General features: G+C 33.1%; 1 protein-coding gene across 3 annotated transcripts in view; it reads left to right on the top strand.

The window, feature by feature from the left end:
- Positions 1 to 17,852, top strand: part of LOC105332339 (myosin heavy chain, non-muscle) — a 48,615-nt gene that overhangs the window by 16,283 nt on the left and 14,480 nt on the right. For all 3 annotated transcript variants that reach the window (XM_034456461.2, XM_034456459.2, XM_034456454.2), the window contains 21 exons: positions 565 to 663; positions 753 to 896; positions 988 to 1,086; positions 1,323 to 1,441; positions 2,949 to 3,101; positions 10,445 to 10,615; positions 10,973 to 11,137; positions 11,277 to 11,391; positions 11,545 to 11,726; positions 11,818 to 12,009; positions 13,191 to 13,351; positions 13,637 to 13,745; positions 13,837 to 14,040; positions 14,143 to 14,291; positions 14,469 to 14,739; positions 15,560 to 15,708; positions 15,816 to 15,960; positions 16,100 to 16,312; positions 16,412 to 16,618; positions 16,730 to 16,834; positions 16,927 to 17,079. In XM_034456461.2, the coding sequence (XP_034312352.2) occupies positions 565 to 663; positions 753 to 896; positions 988 to 1,086; positions 1,323 to 1,441; positions 2,949 to 3,101; positions 10,445 to 10,615; positions 10,973 to 11,137; positions 11,277 to 11,391; positions 11,545 to 11,726; positions 11,818 to 12,009; positions 13,191 to 13,351; positions 13,637 to 13,745; positions 13,837 to 14,040; positions 14,143 to 14,291; positions 14,469 to 14,739; positions 15,560 to 15,708; positions 15,816 to 15,960; positions 16,100 to 16,312; positions 16,412 to 16,618; positions 16,730 to 16,834; positions 16,927 to 17,079 (3,305 nt within the window). The remainder of the gene's footprint in view (positions 1 to 564; positions 664 to 752; positions 897 to 987; positions 1,087 to 1,322; positions 1,442 to 2,948; positions 3,102 to 10,444; positions 10,616 to 10,972; positions 11,138 to 11,276; positions 11,392 to 11,544; positions 11,727 to 11,817; positions 12,010 to 13,190; positions 13,352 to 13,636; positions 13,746 to 13,836; positions 14,041 to 14,142; positions 14,292 to 14,468; positions 14,740 to 15,559; positions 15,709 to 15,815; positions 15,961 to 16,099; positions 16,313 to 16,411; positions 16,619 to 16,729; positions 16,835 to 16,926; positions 17,080 to 17,852) is intronic.

Below are 17,852 nucleotides of genomic sequence, written 5' to 3'. Positions count from 1 at the left end.
TTTTCACAATAATAAGATTTAAGAAAATTAATAAATGAAAATCTTACTGCCAAGCATGTTTATCAATTTTTGAATAGGCTATGTCAATTTTTAATGGTTTGTAAAAATACATCTTCAAGTAACTGTATGAAATAGTGTTCATTTGATGAATAACGGTAAACAAGCTATAAATTTTTACAAAATATATCGTCTGTTATTTTAGATACTTCCATGAATAATATATTTGGTTATGTCTAGCTGTCAATTTTTTTTTAGTCGAGATAGGTAACTCACGTTTCAGTTCAATACTTTTCTTTACTTGTAATTTATCGTCAAGACTGCGGTGGTGTAGACTCTGTACAACCCTACTGTGGGGGTATGCGGTTTTACCCGAGACACCGGTGTAAAACTGCGTTGTAATTTGGACCGCAGGGTTATGTGGAAAAAACGGGATTCGTATTGCCTGTACTGTACATTCCACCGAAAGTCCAAAGTCTTGTTAAAATGGCTCTAATAAAAGTATGTGGTTAGATTATGTGGTATACTTGTATCGGATCATATTCTTTATCCTTAACTTTCCATAAGATCTTTTAGAAAAGTCTAGATCAGTTAGACAAACAGAACAGGAAAGAAGCTTCCATATTTTTTACCAATTCCTTGTGGGTGCCACAGCAGAGCAAAGAAGTAAGTTAAAACTGTTGATTTTTAACCATTTAAGTGACAGACAATAACAAACTTTTCTTCTCAGGAGTTTGCTTCTTTATGAATTACAGAGGAGTTCCTCTTGGATGACATAAAAAATTACCGATTTTTATCGGGAGGAAAAATTCCATTGACTGGGGTAGATGATAGTGCAGAATTTCGATCTACATCTGAAGCCATGGGAATCATGGGCATTGGTCCTGAGGAGCAATCTGGTACGCACACAAGCTCCTTTGTCAAATTCAGACTATAATGTCCATCGTTTATGAGTTCTTGTTTAACTCAAATGTATATCCCTGTTTTCAGCAATTTACCGAGTTGTGTCCTCAGTACTTTTATTTGGAAATATGCAATTCAAGCAGGAAAGTAGGAATTCAGACCAAGCATCAATGCCAGACGACACCGGTAAGGCAACAGAATTTATTTCTTAGTTTTCAGGCTAACAGAACAATGTCAAATATAGATATGGGGAAATTAGACTTGCTGTTAAAATAAGATTAAAGCAGGCCTGAAAACCTGATATTTTTAAGGCCCAATTTGGATGTGTTAGTCTTGTGCAATAAGAATTTGAAGATTGTTTATTGATATTCCATTTCATTCGGATGGTTTAATTAAAATATTTTGTTGCACTTCATTTGCAGTTGCCCAGAAAGTCTGTCACCTGCTCGGCATTCCTGTGACTGGGATTGTTCAAGCCTTCCTTAGACCAAGGATCAAAGTTGGAAGGGATTATGTCACCAAAGCTCAGACCAAAGAGCAGGTTATATTTTAAGCATAAAATTACAGCAACCTCTACAAAACTGGTCACTTACGGGGCATGATCACAATTTTGGTCAAAATTTATTTTCTGGTTTTATTGTTTACAATACTTTAGTAAGGCATTTGTAATAGTTAACCCAATATTTGAGTGTCAGTCGTTGAGATATAAGCTAGATGCAGAGCTCACAATTCTTTGTTATGTTAACAAAGCTCAGGTCATGTTTTCGTTTACATTTTGTAAGTGGAAAAGAAAATGAAAGGAATAGACCAAAAATAAATGTAACAAACCCTAGGAACTGGTTATTTATGTTCAAAAACAAATTAGCAGCTTGAAAAAAACCTTTTACCAGTATATTAAACCAGTGTAATCAAAAACATGGCATGAGCCTTTTTTGCATAACAAAGAATTGTGAGCTCAGTATGTTTCTTATATTTCTACAAATGACACAGTGTTTTCCCCAGGCCGTATTTGTATAACGGTACCCCCATGCATTGAAGATCCCCCGCCATGCATCACACAGTGCCGCCATGTTTCCCTCTATGCATACTTATTATAAAGCAAAAAATCTTTTTCCATTTATTTCACATTTAAACAGTGATAAGTAATAGTATGCCTCTGAAAATGGTTGTGTGCACATGTATAGAAACTGACTGCAAAGTTATAGTGTAAATCTCGAAATTTTTACTGTGGATTAATTTTTAGCAAATTTGTGCGTGCTCTGCATTCGCAAATTTTTTTTCCTAACAATTAAAATAAAGTAAATAAAAATTATGCCGATGGCTGGGTTCTTCTCCTTACTACATGTATATGAACACGTGTCCGTAAGTAGTAGTCATTTAAAAAAGCCTATTTATATAACCAGGTACTGTATTTTTAATTTCTGGCTGAATGCCGTTATTTTCCTCTCATTCTCGCTCGCTCAACAGAAAAGCATCACCTGTGTTTGACATGTAACCCTCCGATACTTGTGTAGTGTACACAAACCGTTGCATGTGAAGGTGTGGACTGCCAATATAATAACCTCCTCGGTCTCGAAATGTTGTTTGAAATATAAAAACCTTAGCTTCTATGTTTTAAAACAACATTTCTAGATCTCTGAGGTTATTCTGCAACATTCACGAAAACTTGTACTTTATTTCTTTAATATATGAATTACAAATAAAATGAAATAATACTTGTTGATGTAGGCATAAATTAATCACAGTACATAGCATGTAGTACATTTCATCAAATGGTTATATTTTTATTAGGCGCAGTGATTTTGCGCTGGCTTGGGGCGCTGTTATGTAGCACCGCACACCCCAACCCCCCAATGCATCAAAAATTTTCAGGGGAAAACAATGTGACACACAAATTTTGGTTGATCATTAGAAATGCATTGTAAACATTAAAAATATAAATAAGAATTGTGACCAAAATCATGACCATGTCCCTTTAATTGTTTTACTATTATCATTCACAAAGAAAATTTATCTCTATGAAAGAATGTGCATTTGGTTTGGACTAGGTTGAATTTGCTGTAGAAGCCATATCAAAAGCTTTGTATGAAAGAATGTTTAGATGGCTGGTAACCAGAATCAACCGATCACTTGACAGAACCAAAAGACAAGGTGCATCATTTATTGGAATCTTGGATATAGCTGGATTTGAAATATTTAAGGTAAGCTCTTGTTTGTAGTTGGACAAGATCATTTGGTAAACATCCAATACCTAAAAGGCAGAGAAATATTTAATTTGTAATTTTTAAACAATGACGAGTTTTGCATTTTCTCAGAAGTCATTGCAAAATTGAAGTCACTATTCTGGCTTTGGTCCTGTCTAACATAGAATTCTGTACATTTTTACCTGCAGTCAAATGAGGGCAAGGTAAATAGAAATGTTGGTTTGATTGTATCAGTACTGTGTGTGTGTTTTGCTGATACTCAGCATGGTTATGCCAATTGATACACACCAAAAAATAATTCAATTTATTTCAATAAACACCAAAAACCAAAATTCTTCTGAATGAGAATACAACTTACAGAAAAAAGATGAAATATTCTTGATCTTATTGTTTCATACTAATTCTTATTTCCAGTTTAAGGAAAGAGGCTTCTACACTTTGTTGTATTATAAAATTCATAATTTTTTTTTCACTCAATGGATGTACAATATTACTGTTGATTAAGTGATGGCATCAGTATTATTAGATTTGTTATTGACTTTCTACAGAAATATGTAGGGTTTTAAAGCCTAGTCTTTTTTAGACTTAAACAACCTGACATATTTCCATAGACAGTCAGTAACATAATTAGTAGGTGTTTTGTTTTGCCAAGGACCCAAACTATTTGTATTTTGATAAGTTGAAAAATTAAATATAATATGAAAAGGACACTACAGTGGCCATGTTGCAGTCAATAATTTTCTCCTTGCAATCTTTTATGCCTTACAAGGATTTGTTCTGGTCAACTATGGAATTATATTTGGTTGATTAATATCATAGATGGCAAAGGCAAAGCTGAGACGCCTATGAGATTGATTAACCCTTTAGTCAGTAACAAGCCTATTAAGTGTTTTGTTTTTCTTAGGACTATCAAGGGAGACATTTATTTCACAAGAACCAATGATCTTCAAAAAACCCATGTAAAAGTGGCCTTACATTTCATCCAATTTAACACAGTCGCACAATTCAAAATTTTCATTTTCACCTTACAAATTGTCTTTCAAAAGTCTTTGCTGCACCCTTGTTTGATTACTATGTTTTGTTGCTATTTAATTAAGTCTCCCCTTTCAAACAAGATTTTTTCATTTTTAGGGTCTTCGGTTTCCGTTTCCAACGGAAAATCCTCTTGTTATTCCGTTTCTTTTTTATTAGGATCTTCTGTTTCTGACGAAAATTTTCAAAGCTTATTTTCTCCAAAACTATTTATTTGATTTGCACCAACTTTTCAGGACTTATAAAGCATCAAAGAGGATATGTTTTTAGTTACTAATTCTTCTTCTCTACTACCATATATATTTGTTAAAAACTAAACACATAGTTAATATAATGTCCATGAAGTCTTCTACCTAAATTTTGAAATTCATGACCCCCTAGGACAGGGAAAATGTATTGACCCCCTAGGACAGGGAAAATGTATTAAATCTTAGAAAATCTTCTTTACTCCCATACATGAGGGGAAAAAACTGAATGCATGGTTATGATGTCCATGAACTTCTCTATCTAAATTTTATTTTCATGCATAGACTAATAGACTAATAGAGAAATTCATGGCCCCTGGGTCAGGGGTTCAGGCCCTAGGGCAGGCCAATATGACCATATAGTGTTAATGCATATAATGTTTAAAATCTTCTTCTCTTCTCCCACAAATCTGTAAGAAAAAAAACTAATGTCAAAATTTTTTAGACTAGGAAGCTCTCTACCAAAATTGTAAATTTCCTGTCGAGCCAAGGTAGGGGCCAAAATGGTCATACAGTGTTAATGCATTCAATGTTAAAACATTTTATTGACTGTATCAAGAAAGAAAATATAGCCCTCTACCAAAATTTTAAATTCTATGTCCCCAAAGGTAGGGATTTTGAATCTAGGGTGAGACCAAAACAGCAAATAAGTGTCACAGGGTTAACAGGTGTGAATGTCAGTCAATATATTGGGTCTCAATAGCTCAGTGGGTAGAGTGCTGGGCCAGCTGGCACAGAACGTCAAAGGCCCTGGGTTTGATTCCCGGTTGAGACTTGACTCTTCAACACCTGTTTCATAGTGTATAGGTTAGGGGTTCTTACTGCAGGTATATGTCTTATTATTTTATTCTGCTCTGGAATTTCAATGAAAGAAATGAGGAAAATCACATATTTAGGAAAAAGAATGAATCAGCGCTGTCTATGAAACCGTTGGAAAGAGTTCAAAGGGGGTGTAACAGTTAATGGAGTTATCTTCCCTTGCTTTTTCATAATGTATTTATCTTCCCTTGCTTGTTCATATTTAGTAATTAATCATTAGAAATATTTTAATTAAGAAGTTGTAAGATTAAAAGAGTTATACAAGTATGATTATTATTAATGACATAACTGCCAAAACAATTTCTGAACTTTCTAAAAAAAAAAAAAATGTTAATAGTAAAGTAATAATTGGCTAGCAAAAATAACTAATTAGCAGTAGACCTACATGTAAAATGATTTAGGTATAAAAGTCAGGTCTTACTCCTGGTGTCATCCCTACCCTCCAGGAATTGTTTATTTATTTACCAGTTTATAAGTTAAAGTAGTTTGTTCATCTGCATCACGTCTTTTCTCTTTCGTGTTTAAGTCACAAGCGGTATTATTTTAACTCTGCCATCTTTGATTGGATTAGAAAAGGGTCATTTATAATAATTTGTGAACTTCTCTTATAAGCTTGTACATAGTTCACTATAAAGAAGCACTATATAAAAAGGTGTGTGGTAATTAACCTATATTTGCAGCTTCAAACTCACTAACCATTTTAAGGTGTAGCTTTTATAGAAGAATAGAGGAATTGAATGTCTGTATGTATTATGTAATATGATTTTAGAAGTTTAGAGTTTTTACTAATTCAGTGCCTCATTCATGATGAAAAAATAGAGTATTGCATATAACAGAAGCAGACTTGGAAATACTGTTATTGAAGATATTAAAAAAAAACAAGACTACCATATTTTTCGAAAATGAGGTCGATCCTGTTTATAGGGCGAAGGAGCTCGTTTTTTGCAAAATTAAAAAAAAAAAAGTATAAGTAGGTCGACTTCTAAGAATTGGTCGAAAAATTAGCGCTAGTTTGAATGAATAAATGGTTTAAACCAATAATGTTATCATTGAAGCCTTTTATCTTAATTTACAGTTTAAAGGTGGAATGCTACACCAAAATTTTATTTTATGGATCGTTAGAGTATCATTTCTGAAGCAAGATTGCGTTGTTCAAAGAAGGATATATGCCCTTAATTTTTTTATATGATTTTTTGGTATTTTTTACGAAAAAGTAGAAATTTCTGTTTTGGTTGCAATAAGCACACTGTAGAGTTTTAAAAATTATTGTGAATAAATGCATATTAATATAAATATCTAATAATCATGTCCAGTAATGTCAATAAGATGTTTGATTTTTTTAATAGAAAAAATATTTATGAAAATAAAAAACTTCTTTTGATAATATTTTTCAATCCTATGGATAAAATTTTCTAAAGAAACGTGTTCTATAGAAAAAAAAATGTAAGGCAATCATTTTTTAGAAAGAAATTGAATGAAATTGGGAATTTTTAGAGATGTGGGAAATTTTCAAAATTTAACCACACCCGATGTAAATTAGGAGAACAATTTAAAATTCAATTGAGTTCTTGTCTGCACATGAAGGAATATTGTTGATTTTCAATTTTTTGCAATTTAGATCGGGATCAGTTTGTTTCTAATCAGTGATCGGCCAAATTTTGAAAATTAGCAATATTTCTAAAATTTTGTCAATTTCATTTGATTTATTTTTAAAAAGTGATTGCCTTATATTTCTTCTCCATAAGACATGTCTCTTTAAAAGATTTTATCCATAGGTTTGAGAAATATGAACAAAAATGTTTTTTATTTACATGTAGATAATTTTTTATTAAAAAATTTAAAACATTTTGTTGACATTACTGGAAATTACTAATTTCTGAAAAATACGGTAATTTTTACGTTTTTGTTGGCTTATAATTTGATGTCTTGAATTAAAATCCACATTTCCAGTCATTATTAGTATTTAAAATTCATATTGATCAAGTCGATTTAGTAAGTGTTTCAGTAAAGGGGTATAAACATCTATTATTACATGTACATGCCACAACTTTCATATACATTTATAGATATTTGTGGTGCCAAGAATAAAACATTTCATTTTTGAATGATTAAATTTAAATGATTGATTAACATTTGAAAGACATTTTGTTGAATGGTAACAATAACTAAGAATCCTGAATATTCTAAGTTCCTTTGCAATGATTTGTGCTGTGCAGTTTTCTGCAAGTTTTTTTTTGTCCCCATAACAGCATGTTGTGAACACCGATTATTGTCATTAAAATGTACAGTTATTGTGTAGTAAGATTCTGTTTTCAAGCTTTGTCCAGCAATGTGAAAGCAATGTCTGTAGAAAGTTTCAACTTACTTTTAAGTTTGTCCTCAAATTTTTACTTCTTTTCATCATTTGATGACTGTTGTTTTGGATAAAGTCTGATGTCAAGTTTAGGGGTGATGTCTTGCCCTCTTGTACATATGTGGACTAAAATTGTAAACATTTCTTAAACTGACTTTTTTATACCAAAAATAATGACCAAAACTGTTATTTAAAGACAAAAAAGCAATAAATATGAGTTTTTACATGTTGTTTTGTATGCAAATTGTTCATTGCAAATTGTACTTGTTTGCTATTTTGCATATAAAACAACATGTAAAACTTCATAGTTATTGCTTTTAAAGCTATCAAGACGAAGTTTTTTTTTTTTGGGGGGGGGGGGGGGGGGAGGGGGGAGCTTATGCTGTTGCTGTACCCCTTGCATCGGCATCAGTGTCAAACTTCCATGGCTGGTGCTTCTGGGCATACTTATTGATTTGGCAGACTTGAATGTTGAATCTATGCCATGCTGGAGGAGGTTAAGGTTTTTTGAGCATTTAAAAGTTTTTGGAGCCTGTGCCCTTAACCATATCTAAGTTATCGCTGCACCTATCTTTACCAAACTTGAATGGATGGTGCATCTTACAGGGTTGCAAATAACATTTTCAAACCCAGGGGCTATGTGGGCTCCCAACTTTTAAAGTTATACAAGCCCACAATATTTTTTAGGGGCCCACTGATATTCACAAAGAAAATACTGTCATGACCAACTTTCATGGTTCATGTAACTATGCTTTATGTACCTCACTCAAACATGCTTGGTAGATGCAATTGTTGTTATATAAATAATATTATTCTTATTAAATTCCGTCATTAGAACAGTATCATATTGTATCATATGATAACATATTGTATTATATAATGCAATACAATATCATAGATATAAAAAGATACAATATTGCCTTGTATAGTTTGATACATTATCATATGGTATGATATCTTATTGTATCATAAGATGCAATACAATATAGTATAGTATATTATATAATTATATTTACATCTACCAAGCATAATTTCCTCTATTTCTTATGGAAACTTATAGTTAATTCATAGCTCTATAGAAACAGCCAGACTTAAATCTACACGCCCTATTTATCGATTGGTTGAAATCTACAGTGGCTGAAAGTGACAGGACTGAAATTGACACGCCCTGTTTATCGATTGGTCTGAACCTACAGCGACCTTAGTAAAATCCCGGACTGCACGGATTAATAATCACGATGACGTCAGACTCAAAGTCTCACATGAGACGATTTGGCTGTTTCTTTTAGCTAACGTACTTTTGTACATTAACAGAAATTAAGTGAATTTTACTAACTTTTCATAATCAGTTTATTAATTAGTTAAAGAAAGATGTTAATATAAACAATAAAATGCTTTCTTTGATGATTCATGCTGGTTGTGAAGGTTGCGATCATTGGAGGAAAAATTTACATAACCCGCTAATGCGGGTTATGTATTTTTCCTGCAATGTTGCTACCACCATATCCCGAATGAATCACCAAAGAAAGCATTTTATTGTTTAAATAATAATAATACAATATTGTATCATATCATATTTACAGTATCATCTTGTATTGTATGATATGCAATTGTATCATACAAAACAAAATGATATTTTAAAATATGAAAGGATACAAACTTATATTATACAATTACAGACTTCATTGTAGGTCATTATGTGGTAATATGGATCCATGTTAAGTGATATCGACCAAATTAAGACACAGAAAGTGATAACGACAGAGCTTGTGAGTTCGATATCACTTTTTGTGTCTAAGGTCGATATCACTTGACATGGGTCCATATAACCAAATATTGACCATGCAATGAAGTCCATAATAGTCATATTATATAATCACTCGCAGTACAATTAGGCCTATGACTGACAAGAAGTTTGTTTATAGATACAAACCAGTTAATGAATTGTACACTACAACACGAAAATAATCTGCAATCCTTTAAAATAAAATAGTGTTGTTTTTGTACATCCGTCTTCCAGTTAAGAAACCTACCCCTATACATCGCCGAGTGGTTCAATTAAGGTACACATACAAAAAAAAAGCTGCACATTTTCACAAACTTTGTGACACAGGAAAAAAAAACCTCTGATATACGGTATATGATAGAATTAAGTTTGTTCAAAATATGACCCTTACCCTGGGTTCAGTGTTTAAAGGGGTCCTATCAGTGGTTAAACAATTTTTTTTTGGGGGGGGGGGGTCATATGATATATATGTAGAATATGTAGCTTTTTGTGTTTTCCCTCATTATGTTATATCAGGGATGGGAGGAATTTTATGTGGAAAACAAGGAAAAAATTTCTTTAGGAGAAAAAAGTCAGAGGTATTCTTTGTAAAAATAACGTTTTAGCATTAGCAACAGGTGTCATATTCAGAATGCTTTAAAATCTTGAACCTTGTTAGATTAGAATGGGTTTTTGTCTATCAAATCTTTTTTTCAATAATTACAAGGCTATAATTTATGATATTACTTTGTAAGTATTATGATATAGTGATGATTTTTAGTTGTTCCAACTGTGACCCCACAAAATGCTGGGACTCCAAAGGCATTTAAAGTTTGATCAAGGAATATGTATGGAAAATTGTTTAAAATCTTATCGAGAACTTCAGGGTAACATATGTGATATAACTTTGCAAGCTCCCAGGTACTTGAAGACTGGAACAAGATATTCTCTGCTGAATTGTTCAAATGTTTTTGTATTCGACTTCATCATGGTGATTTGTTCAAATTAAGGGCTGTTTTTGCTCGTGTGAGCAATGTGGCCCTTGGACCTCTTGATTGTAAAGTTTTATTGGAAGTTTCATAGAGAAGTACATTAGCCATGAAAATGTATTGCTGTGTTTTTTCAGATGAACTCTTTTGAGCAGCTGTGCATTAACTACACCAATGAGAAATTACAACAGCTGTTTAACCACACCATGTTCATCCTTGAACAAGAGGAGTATCAGAGGGAAGGCATTGAGTGGAAGTTTATAGACTTTGGATTAGATCTTCAGCCTACCATAGACCTTCTCGAAAAGGTCAGAGTGTAGCAATAAGCTGAGCAAGTATTACTGTAAACCAACTTTTATTTACATATGGGAAATATTCATGAGAGCCTAGTAATTGCAAATTTTCTTGCAGTGAACCACTCTTGTTGTATGGGTATAATAACAACAGGGATGTGGATAAGGCCTACTTGCAAAAATTGGCTGTCATGAACCAGTTTATCTCCAGTAACTCGTGGATTAATATCATTGCAAATTAATTTTGGTTGACAGTACTGAGAATGTAGACTTTTCAAAATAGTCAGACTGTAGTAATAAGGCGAGCAAGTATTATTTAAAATTGTAAGAAATTTTGATAAATTAATTTTTACAATATGGTACAATTTACAGCCTTTGGGCATTTTGGCCCTCTTGGATGAGGAGTGTTGGTTCCCAAAAGCTACAGACAAAACTTTCATTGACAAAGTGGTAGCACAACATTCAACACATCCAAAATTCAGGAAACCAGACTTCAGAGCAGATGCGGATTTCAGTCTGATTCATTATGCCGGCCAGGTTAGTATTCTTTTTACCGTGACAGTTAAAAAGAAAAACTGTTTATAAAGATTTCAGTTTAAATAGCTTTGAGGCTGTTTGACACATTAAAAAAATTTTTGTTGCATATAAATAAAAAGATGTTTTTATTTTCACATAGGTGGATTATTCTGCTAGTCAATGGCTAATGAAGAATATGGATCCACTGAATGAAAATGTGGTTTCATTGATGCAAGGTTCATCAGATCCATTTGTATCAACAATATGGAAAGATGGTAATTTGTTTTACTGATATAAGTATTTCAACATGACTACTAAGGAATGAAATATATTCCAGTTTTGATTTTTCAAATTTGTTCAATAGTTAAATTGTTCATTTTCAAATTTGGGTTTGAAAATACTAGCAAAATCTTTCTTTATAATTCTAGCTGAAATTGTTGGAATGGGGGCCACAGCTGGTGGAGACACAATGTTTGGATCACGTACTAGAAAGGGAATGTTTAGAACTGTTGGTCAATTGTATAAGGAACAATTATCCAAACTGATGGCAACACTACGCAACACAAACCCCAACTTTGTCAGATGTATCATTCCAAATCATGATAAGAAGGTAATGAAAGACTTTAATTTTGTACATGAAATTGGATCTGGGTGCTTCTGAAGTAAGATATCAACATTTTTCTGAATTTGTCCTTCTTAAGGCTGGGAAGATTGATTCACCACTTGTCCTGGAGCAGCTGAGATGCAACGGCGTGTTGGAGGGAATTAGAATCTGCAGACAGGGTTTTCCGAACAGAATTCTTTTCCAAGAGTTCCGCCAGAGATATGAAATTCTCTGTCCAAACTGCATTCCTAAAGGATTCATGGATGGAAAGAAAGCTGTAGAAAGGATGGTAAGATATGAAAAAATGAGGAAAATAAAATGAAAATTCAAATAAGCTTTAATTTCACTCATTTTAAAGATGCACATGTGTTCATTCTTACATGTCTTATACATATTTTTAGCTCGCCTGAGCCAAAGGCTCAAGTGAGATTTTCTGATCAAAATTTGTCCATTATCTGTTGTCATTGTTGTTGTCATAATCATCATAAACTTTTCACATTTTCAACTGCTTCTTCAGAACCACTGAACTTATTTCAAAAATATTTAGTGAAAAATCTTTTAAAATCTTCCTTTCAAAAACCATTTTGTCAGAAAAGTTGAAACTTGTGTGGAAGCATCCTCAGGTGGTGTAGATTCAGTTTTTGTCAAAATCATCATATATGGGGGAAAGATGAGACCACATTAAGGGATCCAATTTTTTATAGGACAATTTTTAAATTATTAAACTTAAATGTTATGTTATGCGATATTACTTTTACATATTTAACTTCTTGAAAACTACAAGGTTAGTTGATACCAGGTTTGGTTTGAAGCATTTTTAGGATAAAAGGAAAATAAATCGTGTAATTTTTTACCATATCACCCCCAACGCTTCATGGGCAAATTAAGCAAAAAAGGACTAATTTAAAAAAATTTCTGTACTTCCACACATGTTGAAAAAAAAATAAATGCACACTTGTTATGATGTCGATGAAGCCTTCTACCAAAATTGAGAAATTCATGGTCTCTGAGTCAGGGGTTCTGGCAGTAGGGTGGGGCTAAAATGGCCATAAAGTAAAAATGTATTAAATCTTAGAAAATCAGCTTCTTTACTCCCATATACATTTGAGATAAACCTGAATGCATAGATATGATCTTCTCATGAAGCCCTTTACTTAAATTGTGAAATTTAAGACCCGGTGGGTCAAGGGTTCAGGACCCTTGGGTAGGGCCAATATGTTCACATAGTGAAAGTTTAATTTATTTTATGATATTTTCTTCTGAATATTATAGAAGTATTTATGGGTATATGTTTCTCAATCATCATATAAGAACAGGTGAGGATAACAGTCATAGGAGTCTCGGACTGGGGTTTAGACTCCAAAAAGAATCTTAAAATGCAAAAATAGGAGCCTCTGACAGGTCAGTCTAAGGGCTTAGGTGACCTTCAAGGCCTTTAGGCCTCTTGTTAAAGATTTTATTTGGTGACAGATAGGAGCTTTGGAACTGGATCCGAACTTGTACCGCATTGGTCAGAGCAAAATATTTTTCCGAGCTGGTGTTCTGGCTCATCTGGAGGAAGAGAGAGATCTCAAATTAACGGATGTTATCATTCAGTTCCAATCTCTGTGCAGAGGCTTGATAGCTAGAAGGTAACTGTCATGTAACATATCCTCAAGTCTCAAGACTTTGTTTAATGAATTGGTATGAAACAGTAAAATTTGGCCATTCAGGCTTTAATTATATAATTATATCTATGTGCACTTTGAAATATGATATATAGTACTTTTGATTAAAAAGGTTACAAAAATTATTTGCACAAAACTCAAACTTAGTTTAATAAGGAAAAATTGAGGATGAAGCTTTCAACTTGTGTTGTTCATTTCAACTGACTGATCGTAATCTTAATATGCACATTTTTGTTTATTTTAAAAAAGAAATTACCAAAGGCGTCTACAGCAGCTGAGTGCAATCAGGGTGATTCAAAGAAATTGTGCAGCATACTTGAAACTCCGCAACTGGGCTTGGTGGAGATTATTCACTAAGGTATTGAAGAAGTTTAGTAAATTATGAAATTAGGATTTTGTTATATCAATAAAAAATGAATTATAAGATTTATAATTTGCATTTATGATAGGTGAAACCTTTATTGCCTGTAACTGGACAAGAAGAAAAAATATCTATAAAAGAAAAAGAATTGGAGAAATACAAGGAGAACTTTGAGAAGCAAAAAGCTGATTATGAGGAAATTGAGCGTAGGTATGCCCAGATCATTGAGGAAAAGTCCATTCTGGCAGAGCAAGTCCAAGCAAGTGAGGAAGTGGCAGCAGAGGCTGAGGAGGTAAGACAAAGGGTTTTGTAGTTCCTTGGATTGCCTCATTTATGGCAGAATGAATTGAACCACTAAGTTTAAATTAATGTACTTCATCTTCATGTATTTTAGGCTAGACGGCGTATTGCATCCAAAAAAGATGAACTCGAGGATATTCTCCATGAAATGGAGATAAGAATTGAAGAAGAGGAAGAAAAATGCAATCAATTGATTGATGATCGCAAGAAATTCCAACAGACCATTACAGATTTAGAAGATCAGTATGTATATGCAATGAGAAGATAAAGAAATAATGGCTCCTTTTGATAAAAGGGATCTGGAAATTTAAGGGAAAAGTTTTGAAGTGTTGTTGAATTTGAAGTTAGAAAAATATGTATAAACAATTTTAATTGTCTGTTTGTCAATACCATGCATAAAATTATTAATCCTGATTTCAGATTGGAAGAAGAGGAACAATCAAGACAAAAGTTACAGCTAGAAAAAGTCTCAGCAGAGTCTAAAATTAAGAAATTAGAGGAAGACTTAGCTGTTCAAGATGATACCAATCAGAAGTTGAACAAAGAAAAGCGTAGTTTGGAGGAACGTTATAGTGAAGTGCAGAGTCAACTTGTAGAGGAAGAAGAAAAGGCCAAACAACTTGGGAAACTAAAGAATAAATATGAGGCCATCATTGCTGATCTTGAAGAGCGGTTAAGAAAAGAAACACAGGTATCATATACACTTACCTTAAGTTTGATTTTTAGGAGTAGAAAATCAACTGATAGTAAGGGGATTTATAGCTGTGATCTATGATAAGGAAATTTTTACAGTAGAAAAGAAAGACTTCTATTAAAAAAAAAAAAAACAACATCACTTTCCAGACATTTACTTTGATTTTTTAAGATTAATAAATGAAAAAATGCACCAGGGCAGTAGTTTAAAAGAAAGTAAGGTCAATTTTATTGTTATTAAGAGACATTATTTCCCTTGAGGGAACATTGGGTGGCACGCACACACACACACACAGACACACAGTTATGTTCCAAATAACAACCTAATGAGAGAGTTGGGTATAAACCATAATATATTTTTCAATAGTAATAAAATAGTAACCCAAGTGTAATGAGTGTTTTTTACATAATGGCATCCAAAATGCGGTGAAATCAGATGCCATTTTATAGTTTGTAGGAAACATGTTATTGGAGAATTGTATGAAGACATCAGAATTATGTGTAAATTTGTTATCCATTTTAAAAGTTGTATTTTACTCAATAAAGACATTGTGGTTGTTGACTGACAATGATGCATTATGAATTTGGTACTGACTTATAAGTGACATTGATTAATCAATTTGAAAACTCGCACCATATCCGACTAATTAGCATGAGTTATTTATAGCAAAGTATGTAAGAAACACAAATTGTACAGTAATCAGTTGTCAATAAAAAAATTTGTGAATAGATGAATCAATAAATCTGTCAATGAAAAAAATATGCAAATAAAATGTGCCATGCCAGTGATATGATCATTATCTTCATGATTTATAAAGGCTCGACAAGAATTGGAAAAAATAAAAAGGCGTTTGGAAACGGAGATAAATGACTTGAGAGAACAGTTGCTGGAAAAACGACAACAAGTGGAGGAACTTCAAGGTGTGCTGTCCAAACGTGAAGAGGAGGTGCAGTTCACTCTCCAGAAGTAAGAGTGCAGTTATTACTTGGAAGCATTGCGACGTATAATACCTAAGACAAATACTAGTGGATTTGGATTAAATGATTTTTACTCCTCTTTTTTTTTTTTTTTAGAGTGGAAGAGGAAGGAGCTGCTAAGAGTACATTCCAGAAACAGCTCAGAGATCTCCAGACACAGATGCAAGAGTTGCAGGAAGATTTAGATGCTGAAAAAGAAGCCAGAAACAAAGCTGAAAAACTGAAAAGGGATCTGAATGAGGTAGGTATATACAATGGAGGAAAAATGAGCTGTTCTCTGTCTGTGTCTCCATCTGGTCAGACAGTAGAACTATTGTGTGATGTTACAGTGAACATTCATGTACTGCATTGAATTCAGTTTATTGCATTGGATGTTTCAGGAACTTGAGGCTTTAAAGACTGAGCTAGAGGAGAACCTTGATGCCACTGCAGCTGTCCAAGACATCCGAGCCAAGCGCGAGGATGAACTCAGAGAACTCAAGCAAGCACTGCAGACCAGTCAGAAACAGTATGAGACTAATGCACATGATCTCAAACATAAATATCAACAGCAAGCAGATCAACTTAATGAAGATCTGGACAATGTCAAAAAGGTAACACTAGTTGTTGGTTTGATGATTGGGATTTTATCTCATATTGTGGTGTATAATTTGAAGAAAAAGTATATCAATTTTGTTGAAAACTTCTTGTAGATTAAACAAACCTTGGAGAAAACTAAACAGACCCTAGAGGCAGAGAATCAAGATTTATGCAATGATCTAAAATCTGTTCAAATGGCTAAAACAGAGTCTGAAAGGAAACGCAAACAAGTTGAGCAGCAGCTGCAGGAGGCTACAATCAAACTACAGGAAACAGAACGAAGTCGGGCTGACGCAACAGACAAATCCAACAAGCTTGCTGTAAGTTTTTGATTGTGAAGGGACACTGAAACCAAGAATGACACTTGATACAGCATTTACATTTGTCTTCATGCTTTACATGTACATTATTTTATCTATTCAATATTTTAGCTTGAATTGGAATCTGTCAGTAAACAACTTGAGCAAGCTGAAACAAAAACTATACAAAACAGCCAGAAGATCAGCTCCCTAGAGGCTCAGCTGCTAGATGCACAGGTAAGTTGTTGATGCAAAACTTAGACTATCTACTCTTAAAATAAATACTAAAAGATTGACACAAGTTTTTATAATTAATCTCTGAATTTCAGGAACTAGCAAATGAGGAAACAAAAGCTAAATTGTTAGCTCAGTCTAAACTACGGCAAGCAAGTGACGATATTTCTTCACTCAATGAACGAGTTGAGGAGGAAGAAGAAGCAAAGAGGCAACTTGAAAAACAAATGTCAGAGTTGCAAGCCAAAGTAAGTCACAAAGCGGTAATTTAGGTCCCTACATTTTGACCCTATTCCCTTCCAAATTTCACCGATTTTTCCCCAATTTAACCTGTACTTTTTAGCTAACCTGAGTTTTGTAAGTAGTTTATGTGACTATATGTTATTCTTTAATTTTTATTCATAGATTAAAAAGATATAAAAGAATTACAATTTTGATTTTCAGAAATATTTTCTTAATTAAAAAATCAAATACTTGACAAAACCATCTTTGGCATTTATTTATGTATAATTATATTACACATTAGTTGACACCAAGTTTTAAAGGGGCATGGTCACGATTTTGGTCAAATTTTTTTTTTCCGATTTTAATGTTTACAATGCTTTAGTAAGGCATTTTTAATAGGCAACCAAAATTTGAGTGTCGTTTGATGAGTTACATGTATAAGCGAGTTACAGAGCTTGCAATTCTTCGCTATGTAAACAAAGCGTTTGTTTACATTTCGAATGTTGAAGAGAAAGTTCCAGTTTTAGACCTAAAATAAATGTGTTAATCGTTAGGAACTGTTTATTTATGCTTTAAATGAATAATAAGATAGACAAACCAGCTTTAAAAAGATTTTTTACTGGTATATTGAACCTATGTAAACAAAAACAGGGCACACGCCTTGTTTACATGACGAAGAATTGTGGGCACTGTCTCTTGCTTAAAACTCAACGACTGGCACCCAAATTTCAATTGATCATTATAAATGCATTCCTAAAGCATTGCAAATGATAAAAATAGAATTTGACCAAAATTG

The sequence above is a fragment of the Magallana gigas genome, chromosome 7, assembly GCF_963853765.1.
Source record: "Magallana gigas chromosome 7, xbMagGiga1.1, whole genome shotgun sequence".
Lineage (NCBI taxonomy): Eukaryota > Metazoa > Mollusca > Bivalvia > Ostreida > Ostreidae > Magallana > Magallana gigas.
This window is presented reverse-complemented; position numbering and strand designations above follow the sequence as displayed.